We start from the raw sequence: 12,246 nt of genomic DNA on the forward strand, positions 1-12,246 counted from the left end.
AATATTCAATTAACAAATATGTACAAGTAGTAGTAGTTTAATAGTAGAGCTCTCTATTCTTGCTTTTTCGATTTCTTCAAGAGAGATGAGACTTCTTTTTCTTTCATGGTGTCAATTCTTGGCAATCCCATCATGGCACTACTACAACTCACACCCAACTCATCAATTTCTACTGCTTTAGTGGCTTTCTTCTTCTTAATGACAAAGTTTCTAATCTTTCTTTCTTCCTGTTCGTTTCTCCATTCAATGAGCTTTTCAAGTTTTGTGGATGTGCTGTGTGACTTGAACTCATCAATATATTTCACAGGTACAAGGCCTACCTCATTCCACTCCTCATAGAGATTGATCAAATTTCTAAATAAACTCTCTTCCTCATCGTTTTCATAAGTCTTGTTGGATTCGCCATCAAAGACGATGGAGAGAGACTTTCTTTTTTTGGCAATTTCTCGTTCCTTTTCCAAATTGGTGGAAGATGTGGACTTCTTCCTTTCATTACTTGATTCGAACAGTGACAACAAATCCATTTTTGATAACAAATCATCACCTCGAGTGTTATTTTCCATGATGTGAGCAGTGCTATTTCTGACATTGGTGGGTTGATTATTATTCTTTCCACCATTGGAATAATATTCCAACAATTCGTTCAACAAATCTCTAATTTGTACAAAATGATGTTTCACTCGTCTCAATTGTTTCACAGCAGGTGGATCTCCAGCATTCACACCTTCTCTATTCTTTTGAATATTCATCAAATTTTTCAAAGTTTCAAAATCACGTGGAATGTAACTTTCAAGAATTTTCTGTCTTCGATCGGGATCACTATTCAATCCAGCTTTCTTTGCCAACACAAAATCACTATTTGGCTTTTCAAAAATGATTAAAATATCTCCACGATGGAAGGACATGACTCCCTTCGAATCGACTTGTCCAACTCCAACATTGTTAAAAAAGCGATGAGGTCTGTAAGTGTTAATGGCTTGTGCAATGTAAAATCTTTCAGTAATGTCACGTTCTTTCACTTGATTGAGATGAGCACTATGCGGAATATTCTTTTCTGGAACACTGGGAATTGCTTCTGGACTGATTTCATAGGGATCCATTTCAATTTCTTCGAATTGAGTAGAGATGGTTTTTTCTTCTTTCAAATGTTTCTTACTTTTGAAAAATCTAAATATTCCCTTCTTCTTTTCTTCACCACTGCTTGGACTATTTGTGGGAGTTGATGGTGAAGATGTTTGATCAATTCGAGAGCTTGAAGAAGAACGTTTCTTTTTCTTGTCAGCCGTTTCAAGACAAGACATTTTTTGTGACAAGTATGCCAAATTGCTATAAAATGGATATGGAATTAAACCACTGTTGTGAACAACGGCATATTCTAGGGTGGTTGCATTCTTGGCATATTCATGGATATTGTCAGTAATTTGACAAATATATTTGACTTTGGTGTCAAAATCTGGAAAATCAAAAACATAAACGTCATCATGAGCAATAATTTGAAAAGCATTTTGAAGGCCAATAATTTCAAATCCTTCTGTCATTGCCAATGAATCAGTGCTACTACTGTTATGGTTATTCATAAATGATTCAAAGTATGGTTATGTCATTATGATTACGACATGTATGATTCAAAGTATTCAAGTATTATTATAATTCAAAGTATAGTAATGACATGTATGATTACGACATGTATGATTATGAATGATTAACAAATTCCAAATTGTTTTCACACATCACTCAACAACTGACCTTGCTCTCGTTTCTCGATTCACAGATGGAACCGAAAGTGATGCATGACTTGAGGTGATAATTCCACCAACAGATCCCATCGATGTGGTGGACAAAGATGGTAAACTTGCAGATGCAGGACTCGATGGAGTCGAAAGAGTATTTCTAATTTTTGCTATATTTGGATCCACACCCCAAGTACCTAAACCTAAAGAAAGTTCTGGAATGTACTTGTCAGCAATGTCACGAATCCATGGATAAGGAGGAGAATCGAGATGAATTCGACACAAGTACTTTTCAACAGGAGGTTCTTCTTTTTTCTTCTTTTCATCTTTTGGATCCAATCTGATGATAATCCATGTGAAAGATTGCAACACAGATATTGTCACATGTATCACATGAATATTATTATTTAAAAATTGTTACAATCAATACTTATTACTTACTGAAGAGGTTGTGGTGGAGGTGGCAAACTCACAAGGATTAAATCATTAAACAAATAAAAATTCACTTTCTGCATCTTTAAGTGTTTGGAAGAAGAAAAGAATTTCACATTCTTTAAAATCTCCATTTGATATCTTCTGGTTTGTTTTTCTGACATTTCCTTTTCTTCCATTCCATCTTTAATCATATCTTCTTCGAATTGAGAAAAGAGTGAAACAAGTCTTTCTTCAGATTCAAATGCTCTAATCTTTTCATTGACATAATCAGCAATGTCAGAAACTGCTTTAAGAGCTTCAGTCAAGGATGCGAAATCTTTGTGATATTGTGATGTTTTAGATAAAAGTTCAGAAAGTAACATTTTGTAACGAGGAATTCTTTGTACTATTGTTGTTATAGTTGATGGGTTAAACATTGAAATTGTTGTTGAGTTCAGAATTAGAGTTATAACATTATGATTTGGAAATGGTTGTTGTGTGAAATTAAGATCATTGATTCCATGTGTGGTCATTCGATGAACGTGACAAGTGAAGAGATGCATTGAGAATGATCATTTTTCAATAAATGTATATTCCTACAAACCTGGAAGAATGAGGAATGAATTGAGAGCTCTATTATTCACTCCATAAAGTCCACTCTTTTGTTGTGCCAATAAGAATTTATCCAACTCTGGATGTTCCTTTCTGTGTGAATAGGAGATTCAAAAATTGTGTTGATGTTTAAATGTTTAATAACCAAAGAAGTTGAATTTAAATCATGCATTTCACATTTAGGTCCATTGAATCACATGTTGTGAATTCACACAAACAATCACACACAATTATTATTATTATTAACAATATTTAACAACATTTAACAAGTCGAAAATTAACGACACCATGAGTGACTACAACTACTACTTACTTGACATTTCTAAGGATTGTGGAAATGTTATTGTATTGATTACAATAAGTCGTATAACTCTTTAGAAATGGAGCATATCTGAGAAATATTTCTCCAATGGTCTTTTCTGGTTTCTTTCCCATTTCCTTTTCTTCTTCCATTAATTTCTTTAAATCTGCTAAAAGTCTTCCATTGGTAATTCCTATGGTTGTTATTGTTTTGTTATTGTTTTGTAAGAGTCAACAACCATATGGTTGTTGTGAAAGATAGGACGACGTCGCGAGCATTGTGGACATAAAAGAATGATCATCATCATGATTGTCATCATCATTTTGTAATAAATTTCGGAAAGGTTCAATCAAATCATTCCAATTTGATGAAAAGAGTGACGAGAATTCACTCGAGTATGATACTACTACTTACGAATAGGACCCAAATCATTAAATACTTTAATATGCATGGACTTGGTGAATCCAAATTCTTCTCCTTTTTCTAATAAAGGTTTTTCATAGACTTGAAGCAAAGTTTCTAAATTGTTGACATATTCTTCCTCTGTTTCAATAACTTCTTCGAGAATTTTTTGTCTCTTTCTTCCTTGTGCGCTCATGTTGTTGATTCAAATTCGGAAGAAAATGTTTTTGATTTTTATAAAAAAGGAAATTTGAGGAAGAAGGTTTTGTGGCTATGATGATGATTGTTATTATTTGATATTGGTGATGAAGAGGTGGTTGTGTACGGGATGAGAGTGACTCTCGGTACTACGAACAATTTTTTTTGATGTTTGACAACGATCACTTTCATTCATCTGTCAATGAGTTCTTCTTGTCAACATTTGTTTCACACTTGGAAATTGTTGTTAAAATCTGTCATTTCCATTTTCTTTCTAATGAACAATACCCATTCCAAACAACAAGGCCTTAAACAAACCATTGTCCATCATTAAATGTTTTAATATTAACAATTAACAATATTTTCACACTAAATATTTTGTAAATCACATTTTGTTACTATTATTGAATGAAATGATCAAAAGACTAGATGTAATGAAATTTTCAAAATATCATTCAATCCTCTCTTAAAACTGAACAATACTACAATCCACCATGCTTTTAACAGCCACAACTTTTGGTCGACCTGAAAAATTCAATGGATTTTCATCATAGAGTACAAAATTAGCTGGAGTGTTTTTCACAATTCTTCCTAATCCACGATTCCCTAAATGGAACATGTCAGCAATGTTACTTGTCACTGCAGCAAGAGCTTGATCAAAATCAATAGGACTTTCTTTTCCTCCTTCTTTTGAAATGAGACCAGAAATGAATCGAAGATTACGCACATCATGAGCACTATTGCCCATTCCGACTCCAAGTGTCACTCCAGCAGAAAATAATTCAGAAGCTCCAAATAAGTGTTTGGATCGTTTGGTTTCCCAATTGATCTTGTCTCCTAAATCTTCAGAAACTGGTGTTAAAATGACAGAAATGTTGTTGGCTTGCAATCGATCTGCAATTAAATAAGCTTCACCTCCTCCAATGATAATTAAATCAAATCCAAAATCTTTTTTGAGATCAATTAATTGTCCAATATCATCGGCTTGATTGGCAATGGCAACGATTGGAATTTCTCGATTCAACACTTTTTGAATAACCTCTGAATTTGAAGTGTTGAATGTTTGTCTCAAGTATGAAATTTGAGATGAAACAGAATCTGAAATACCACCGTCTTTAGAATAAACTCCAATCGTCAAGAATAATGCAGCAGAAGGTGAAATGAGAGATTCACTCACAAGTAATCCTTCTAATGTGAAAGAACTACACACTCCATTAATGAGTTGTCTTCCTTGTCGATGTGTGATAGAAGTTGTGACTGTTTTGAATTGCAATATTAAATCAATAATATCATTAATGATTGAATAATAATCATGTAAATCATCAATTAATTATATTTTCAATCATAATAATAATATTCATCATAAGAAGGTCAATATAATAATAATAATCACCATATCAATACAATGAAAATTAAGTTGTCGAATCTTCGTTTGAACAATCATGACGTACCTCCAGATTTCCATGCAGCTCTAATATTTCGTGATCTCATTCTCACACCATATGAACTCTGTACAGAATAAAGAGATTCTGAATTCATTCCGTAATTGATTCCATCTTGCATATTTGGCTCAGATTCAATATCATACAGACCCAAAGAAGTAGATGCCTCAATGAGCCCAGGCACAACAATTCCACCCTTCATCGTGTAAGTGACATGTCCAGCAATACTCGTTGGAATTGGACAATCTTCATTCGATCCTACGCAAGAAATAATTCCATCGCCATCCACAACTAGATTACCATTTTCAAACACTTGATGATTATTCATTGTATAAATCTTAGCTCCCTTAATACTATATCCTGATTTGTGTTGCAAACCAAACGATTCAGGATCATAGGAACAAAATGTTTGTTCAGATTTTGTTTGATTATCCACAATAATGGACATGGTTTGATCTGATTTTGGAACATGATCATCTAAACTGTGAATTGGAAGATTAAAGTCGTCATACTTGTTGCCATCAATGAAAATGGTGTTTGGTCGAGCACCCAATAATAGAGGAAATCGATCCCATACGACAATATCAGCATCATATCCTTCCTCAACTCTTCCCACACGTTTTCCAACTCCCATCGCTTCAGCAGGAACTGATGTGACTGAATTCAAGGCGCTTTGTTCGTCCAAACCATAGAAATGAGATTTGGCTGCATTTAAGAGTAAATATTTTGCTGAAATGACAGGATGGTCAGATTTCAATGCCACTCGAACATTTCTATTTCTTAAAATAGTTGGTGCATGAACACTGGCTTCCATGGCCTCAACTTTGAATCCAAACAAATCTGCAAATGTTGCAACAACGATTTGATTTCTTTCTAAAATGTCAGCAATCTGATGAGATCATTGTTTACAACCACACGTGTGAAAATAAGAGTGTACTGTGATGAACATACCTTGTAAGCTTCAAGAGCATGATGGAATGCATTAATTTTGAATGAAAATTCTTTCGACAATCGGATCATCATTTCAAGATCTTGCACTTCATAACAATGTACATTCAAAGTCATGTTAATTCCTCGTAACAAGCTCACAATGGGATCTAGCATGAGATCCTGTGGACGAGAAGGATTAATTTTTCGAACACTCTCATTACAATCCCAATTGTCTTGATCAAGTTGTAACTTTTTAGCGTCAGTGAAAAGTTTACGCATTAAATAGGAAACTCCCATTCTAGAATATGGGACTAGGTGTTGATCTTGTCCATAAACTCTGTGATTGAAATATAGAAAATAAGAGAGATGGTCAGAGATCATTACTTACCTTTTTGGGTTTTCTCCACATGCCATTTTTAATGATCTATTTCAATAAAAATCATTTCACAATAATTATATTTTCCATATTGATAAATTTCACAATAATCATGTTTTCATTCCATATTAATACATTTAACATGGTAAAACATACCTTGCAGCTCCTTCAAAGAGTAAAGACGAAATACTTTGATATTCTGGAGTGGATCTAAGTTTGATATAAGCTGCCTCGCCTATTCATTATGAATTCCATTATCACCAATATTGTAATGGCATGTTACATATCACACAAACTTACCTCCTACAACGTTGGCACTTCCTGGTAAAACAAGAGCTGTAGTAACTCCACCATACTTTCTTGATTCAATAATACTGATATCTTTTGGATTGAGAGCGTCAACTGCACGAACCATTGGTGTGACAGGGGTATTTCCCATTTCATTTCCATCCGAATGGCCACGAGAATCTCCAGGATTTGAATAAACGCCTAAATGTGAGTGCATATCGACAATACCAGCAGTGACAAATCGACCACCAACATCAATCACACTTGCTTCGCTTGGATTATATAAATTATTCAAATCTGAAGATCCATATTGAGCAATCTTTTTGATTTTTCCCTCTTCAAAAAATAAATCCACATGTGAAATTTTGACTCTTCCTTTGGCATCAAGATCTGAAGTTGAAATCACTTTGGCATTTTTCACAACCACATATTTGATCGTTTGCAAAGGTTTACTATCCGTATAATTTCGATCTTCATTAAATTCAATGGTAAATGGAGGAACAGGCAAACAATTAGGTCCTCTTGGATCGACAATAATTTTTCCAGTATCACTTCGATTCAAAAATAAAAACGATCCAACCAAACACAACGTCACCACAGCAACAAATACAACCATTAAAACAACAGCCAAAATAGCATTCTTTTTGTTAAGTTTAAACATTTGTTTCATTCTCCAAATCCATCGATTCCAAAAGGATATGGATTGTGGAGCAGATGAGTCATCATAACCTAGTTCGGAATCCGCTGCTAATACTTGTTGTTGGTGATCCGATTCGTAGGAAGAACGAAGAGTGCGAGACATTTTTTTGAGAGTGCGTTTGTGTGTGATGATGATGTGAAAAAGGATATCTTTGAGTTATACACACGCATAGGAGGTGAACATTCAAATGCCGAGCAGATGACGAGAAATTGACAAAGATTTTTTCAGACTTGTGGAAAGAAACAATAGCTCTGTAACTCCTTGAAATTCCGTCTGAATGGAGAACTATTTAAATGCTTGGTTTGTTAGGATTTATATGTAAATTAAAGTTTTTAATGTAAGAACAAACTGTAATTGGAATTTACAGCAAAAAAAATTTATTGAGGTGACACCATCAATCGTGTCAACTCGAGTTTAGTAGGGACGAGCTCTTTTGTTCACACCTCTGAATCTCATCTCGAGCATTCAATTTATTTATATACATAACGAGTAGGCAATAACCTGTGAGTCGAATGTGAGAGTGTGTCTTTCAAACGTATTCTCATCAACAAGAACAAAAAAAATGAAAAAGTTGCTCGTGTTGGTTTCTCTTGTAGAGAGTCGTGAATGTTTTCAAGCTTGTTCCGAAGAGCTAGGATCAGTACATCGATCAGAGCCTTTCAAAGTGCAATGGAAGAAAATGATGAATGTAACAGTAGATGAGAGTGTAAGAAATATTCGGAAGGAAATTGTTGAAATGATGACATCTGATCAAACTTGGGAGAGTGCGGACGCATTTGTGTTGGGAATGAGAGATGTTGATGGAGAGTTTGTGTGGTTTGAAGATGAAGAAATGATTCTGGATGCTGATTTATTATCGAATTTGTGTAAACGTTCCTTGATTATTTCTCGGAAGATTCGACCAAAAGCAAGACCAGCACTCTTTGCTTTTCCAAAATACAGTACGGAGAATGTTTTAAAGTTGTTGAGTGTGAGTCATTTGGATAAATATTCTCCAGAAGAACAATTGGTGAGAACTGAGCTTGCGGCTTGTTATCGATTGTTCGATTTGTTTGGATGGACAGATACAATTTATGGCCATTTAACTGCAAGAGTAATCAATGGAGATAAGGAACATTTTCTCATTAATCCCTTTGGCCTTCATTACAGTGAAATTACTGCATCTAGCCTTGTTAAGGTAGATATTAATGGAGAAATTGTGGACCCTGGATCCACTGGAGATTTGTTTGGAATTAATAGAGCTGGTTATGTGATACATTCGGCTGTACATGAAGCTCGGGATGACATTTCTTGTGTGATGCACATGCATTATGCTCCTTGTGCTGGACTCTCTTGTATCGAGAATGGATTTTTGAAAGCTCTTTCCCAAACTAGCTCTATTATTGGAGATGTAGCCTATCACAAATCGGAAGGCATTGCCGTGAATGCTAAGGAAAGAAAACGACTTCAGCAAGACTTGGGATCCAAGAAAAAGATCCTCGTGTTGGAAAATCATGGAGTGGTAACTTGTGGAGAAAGCGTGGGTGAGGCCTTTTTGTCAATGTTTATTTTGGCTGAAGCTTGTAAAATTCAAAGTGAGGCCATGTGCATGAAAAACGGAATGCCGAATGGAAAGATGATTCAAGTTGATGAATCCATTGCCGATAAATCATTCGACATTGCTCACGGATTTACAAAAGAAGGATTTGGAAGAAAGGAATTGTGTACCTACATGAGATATTTGGATTATCTATTTGAGTCAGGAAAGACATCCTATGTTCCTCACTATCGTACTTAAGTGAGATGCGATGGGTGCCACTAACATTTTTACAGATCAAAATAAAAGGGTTGATACATGTGAAAATTGGAAGCATTCACAAATAAAACGTCAGTCCGATGAAAATCGTTTGAATTTTCTTGCCTTTCTTGAAGAGCCAACCTTTCCAGCTCGTTTCGTGATATGAATTCGTATCCATTGATTTGATGTATATGACCAACTGATGATGTCATTTGTACAACTGTACATCTCAAAACATGTCACTGTTCATCACTTACATAAATGCACTTTAAGCTTGGAAAGATTATGAATTCTCTCGAGCAGTTTTTGGCAACCTCTATTTGATCCAAACTCGTTCAAATCAAGAATAAATTTGGGTGGTGTATGAGTAATAAGAATATCTACGTCACCTGTAATTTTGTTCCACATTTCTTCAATTTCGTTCTCATTCTTGAAATAATACATGCCGTCAAAATTTTTCAGTGATTGAACTTTTTCTGGTTGATTCAGGTGTTTTTCAAATTTCTCACACAGCCATGAATACATATTTGGACACCATGGAGATGCATATGCTTTTAATCCTCCAATTTCAAAACAATCGTCTTGCAGAAATGTACAGTTGGTGAGAAAGTTATGTTGAATTTCTAGTTTGATAATTCCAAATATGCTCAAGTAAAGATGACAATCATGATGCAGAACATGATCACCAACCTTTTTTCGAATATTTAGATATATGTGTTTCATGATTTCTTATCACTTTAGTTCCAACTGAATATTGACTTTCGACAACGTACCCACAAATCACGAAAATATTTGAAAATTTGTGTTTAATCTCTCCAAGCCATTCATTAAATTCTTTCATCTCTTCCTCCGTTCCATCATCAGTCATATCACCACAATGTATTAAAATCATTTCCTTATTTTCCTCCTTGTCTGGGAATTTTAAATGCCGATGAAAACCATGTGTGTCAGAAATCACCACTACTCGTATTCCTAATTTTGTTACATGATTATGAATAATTGACTTGTGATTTCGATGAATTTTAACGGGCTCTTTGGTTTGTAAATGACGCAACCATTCCGGCTCCACATCGTACGAAATCATTTTTTTATTGTTATCCTGAATTGACTTCCTATTCAAACAAGTTCACAACAACAGATCATCATTGATTTTGAATATTACACATTGTATATTTCTTTACCGTTGAACTATGTTTATCATTCTAACTGTTGATGTAGGTGAATAAGAGCAGAGTTATTGCATCATTAAAAACTTTTCAAACATTTCCTTATTCATGGATGGCCTTCCCTTCCATAATTCCTTAATAACCCTGTAGGATGGTTGTGGATTGTCAACAAAATCGAAATGAGCGTACATTAATCGTTCTACATCAGACAAATCCACATATCCATACCAATCAATGAACCATGGCTGTTTTTGCATTTTCTTGTTTTGGTAGATAACGACTACATTTCCTGCATACTTGTGACCTCCCAAATGATTCGCTCTTCTTAAAACAATATCAACTTGTTGTCGAATGCAAAAATCACGGAATGATTCGTACAATCTTGGACCACAATAGCCACATCGTTGATCTCTTTGATGATGGCAACAAATTAAAATAGTACTTTGTTTGATATCTCTTTCAATCTTTGAGGTGTCGACATCAGAAGATCCTTGTCCAGTCAAAACAAAGTTTACAAGCTTTTCCAATTCCACTTCATCCTTGACATTTGTGAATTTCACTTGCTCTGGAAACATGACAAAAGTATTTCCTTCCACCTTTTCTCCATCGTATGCTTCTGCAACACTAATTTTCACTTTTTTCTTCTTTAAAAGAGTAGCTGCCTTTGAGAGCAATGGAAATTGTGTTTCTTCTGGATTTGCGTCCCATTCAGTGGCACGAACTCTTGTTAAATACAATAAAAGAGAATTATGTGCTGTAACCTTTCCAACAAGCTTGTCATTTGGATCCTTGAATTCATCGCGTCTAAATCCATAAGCACATTCACAATCAATTTCCTTGTTCACTGGTAAATTTTCTGTGTAGTGAATATCATAGAGATCATAGACACATTTTACAAGTTGTTTTAAAGCATTGAGCTTTTGAGTTCTCTCATCGGAAGCATTTGGTAATAATCCTGATTCAATTTCCTTGCTAGCCTTTGCTAACATGTCCTCAATTTCTTCCTTTGTCAAAGTTTTCGTGGACGATGATGATTCATCTTTGCTCGATGATGATGATTGTTTGAGTAAATATCCCAAAAGTAAGGTTGTACCTGTTAGAAAACCAGCAGTAATATATCCCGAATCCATAGTGTTGTTGTCCTTGAAAACAAGAAAGCGATCCAAAGAAGAATATATTAAAATTGTTCAATGATGGTATTACAAAATCAAAGAATGAAAAATTCCCACAAAAGAAGTGATTCTCAGCACAAGCACAACGACTTTTGAATTTTTTAGGACTTGTATCGAAGAAGAGGGGATGGTAAATATTCGTAATGTTATTTCGAATCTTCTTACTATTTGATCATTTCGAATGGTACATGAATCATGAGCACATGGATTCCATCTGCTCACTCCTGTAATAAAGCAACAATAATAATGGAACATTCCATTATTGATTGGTATTAGTCCAAAGCAACGCTCTTCTTTCCAAATTCGCTCTACATGTCTCTTTCAAAAGATTTTCCAGTTTGATTCTCGTCCAACATCAGAGGACAGTTGTCCTCCAACGATCGTTGGATACTGCATGGACACATTCGAATCCCTTCAACCTATCAACTTACTGGATCGAAACAAAACAAATTCTTTCATTGAAGCTTTGGTCAAAGAGTGCTGCCAGCAACAAACTTTAATAACTAGCGATAGGTTAGGCAGTTATTAGCAACGTGTTCGATTTTGTGATAAAGTGCCCCAGATTTTGATTTGTCTTCGCCATCCATATTCAAAAAAGACACCGATCACTCCGAACTTGTTGTTCAGTGACTTTTCCAACTCCGAAAAAGGACGAAAGAACACATTCGTGTGTATGATGCCATCCTCAACATTGCTGGCTCTGTAACCACTGTGTTCACTCACCACTTTTCATCACTA

The 12,246-nt window shown here is 35.0% G+C and overlaps 5 protein-coding genes across 5 annotated transcripts; 1 reads left to right on the forward strand and 4 right to left on the reverse strand.

Annotated features, from left to right (window-relative positions):
* Positions 1-53: 53 nt before the first annotated feature.
* Positions 54-3,655, reverse strand: FDP41_001613 (uncharacterized protein; the record flags this gene model as incomplete). The annotated part of the gene is made up of 6 exons (XM_044704717.1): positions 54-1,557; positions 1,747-2,070; positions 2,172-2,550; positions 2,749-2,849; positions 3,070-3,250; positions 3,472-3,655. 6 exons carry the CDS (start codon positions 3,653-3,655, stop codon positions 54-56), a joined length of 2,673 nt encoding a protein of 890 aa, XP_044563983.1.
* Positions 3,656-4,123: 468 nt separating this feature from the next.
* On the reverse strand, positions 4,124-7,495 carry FDP41_001614 (uncharacterized protein; the record flags this gene model as incomplete). Its single annotated transcript, XM_044704718.1, has 6 exons — positions 4,124-4,914; positions 5,109-5,988; positions 6,051-6,366; positions 6,418-6,453; positions 6,562-6,640; positions 6,706-7,495. The coding sequence occupies 6 exons, from the start codon at positions 7,493-7,495 to the stop codon at positions 4,124-4,126; spliced, it is 2,892 nt and encodes a 963-aa protein (XP_044563984.1).
* Positions 7,496-7,955: 460 nt separating this feature from the next.
* On the forward strand, positions 7,956-9,170 carry FDP41_001615 (uncharacterized protein; the record flags this gene model as incomplete). The annotated part of the gene is made up of 1 exon (XM_044704719.1): positions 7,956-9,170. One exon carries the CDS (start codon positions 7,956-7,958, stop codon positions 9,168-9,170), a length of 1,215 nt encoding a protein of 404 aa, XP_044563985.1.
* A 29-nt stretch (positions 9,171-9,199) lies between these two features.
* FDP41_001616 (uncharacterized protein) lies at positions 9,200-10,254 on the reverse strand (the record flags this gene model as incomplete). The annotated part of the gene is made up of 4 exons (XM_044704720.1): positions 9,200-9,369; positions 9,428-9,793; positions 9,861-9,898; positions 9,944-10,254. 4 exons carry the CDS (start codon positions 10,252-10,254, stop codon positions 9,200-9,202), a joined length of 885 nt encoding a protein of 294 aa, XP_044563986.1.
* A 150-nt stretch (positions 10,255-10,404) lies between these two features.
* Positions 10,405-11,466, reverse strand: FDP41_001617 (uncharacterized protein; the record flags this gene model as incomplete). The annotated part of the gene is made up of 1 exon (XM_044704721.1): positions 10,405-11,466. One exon carries the CDS (start codon positions 11,464-11,466, stop codon positions 10,405-10,407), a length of 1,062 nt encoding a protein of 353 aa, XP_044563987.1.
* Between the last annotated feature and the right edge of the window lie 780 nt (positions 11,467-12,246).

This window comes from Naegleria fowleri, assembly GCF_008403515.1.
Source record: "Naegleria fowleri strain ATCC 30894 chromosome Unknown tig27, whole genome shotgun sequence".
NCBI classification, from domain to species: domain Eukaryota; phylum Heterolobosea; class Eutetramitea; order Acrasida; family Naegleriidae; genus Naegleria; species Naegleria fowleri.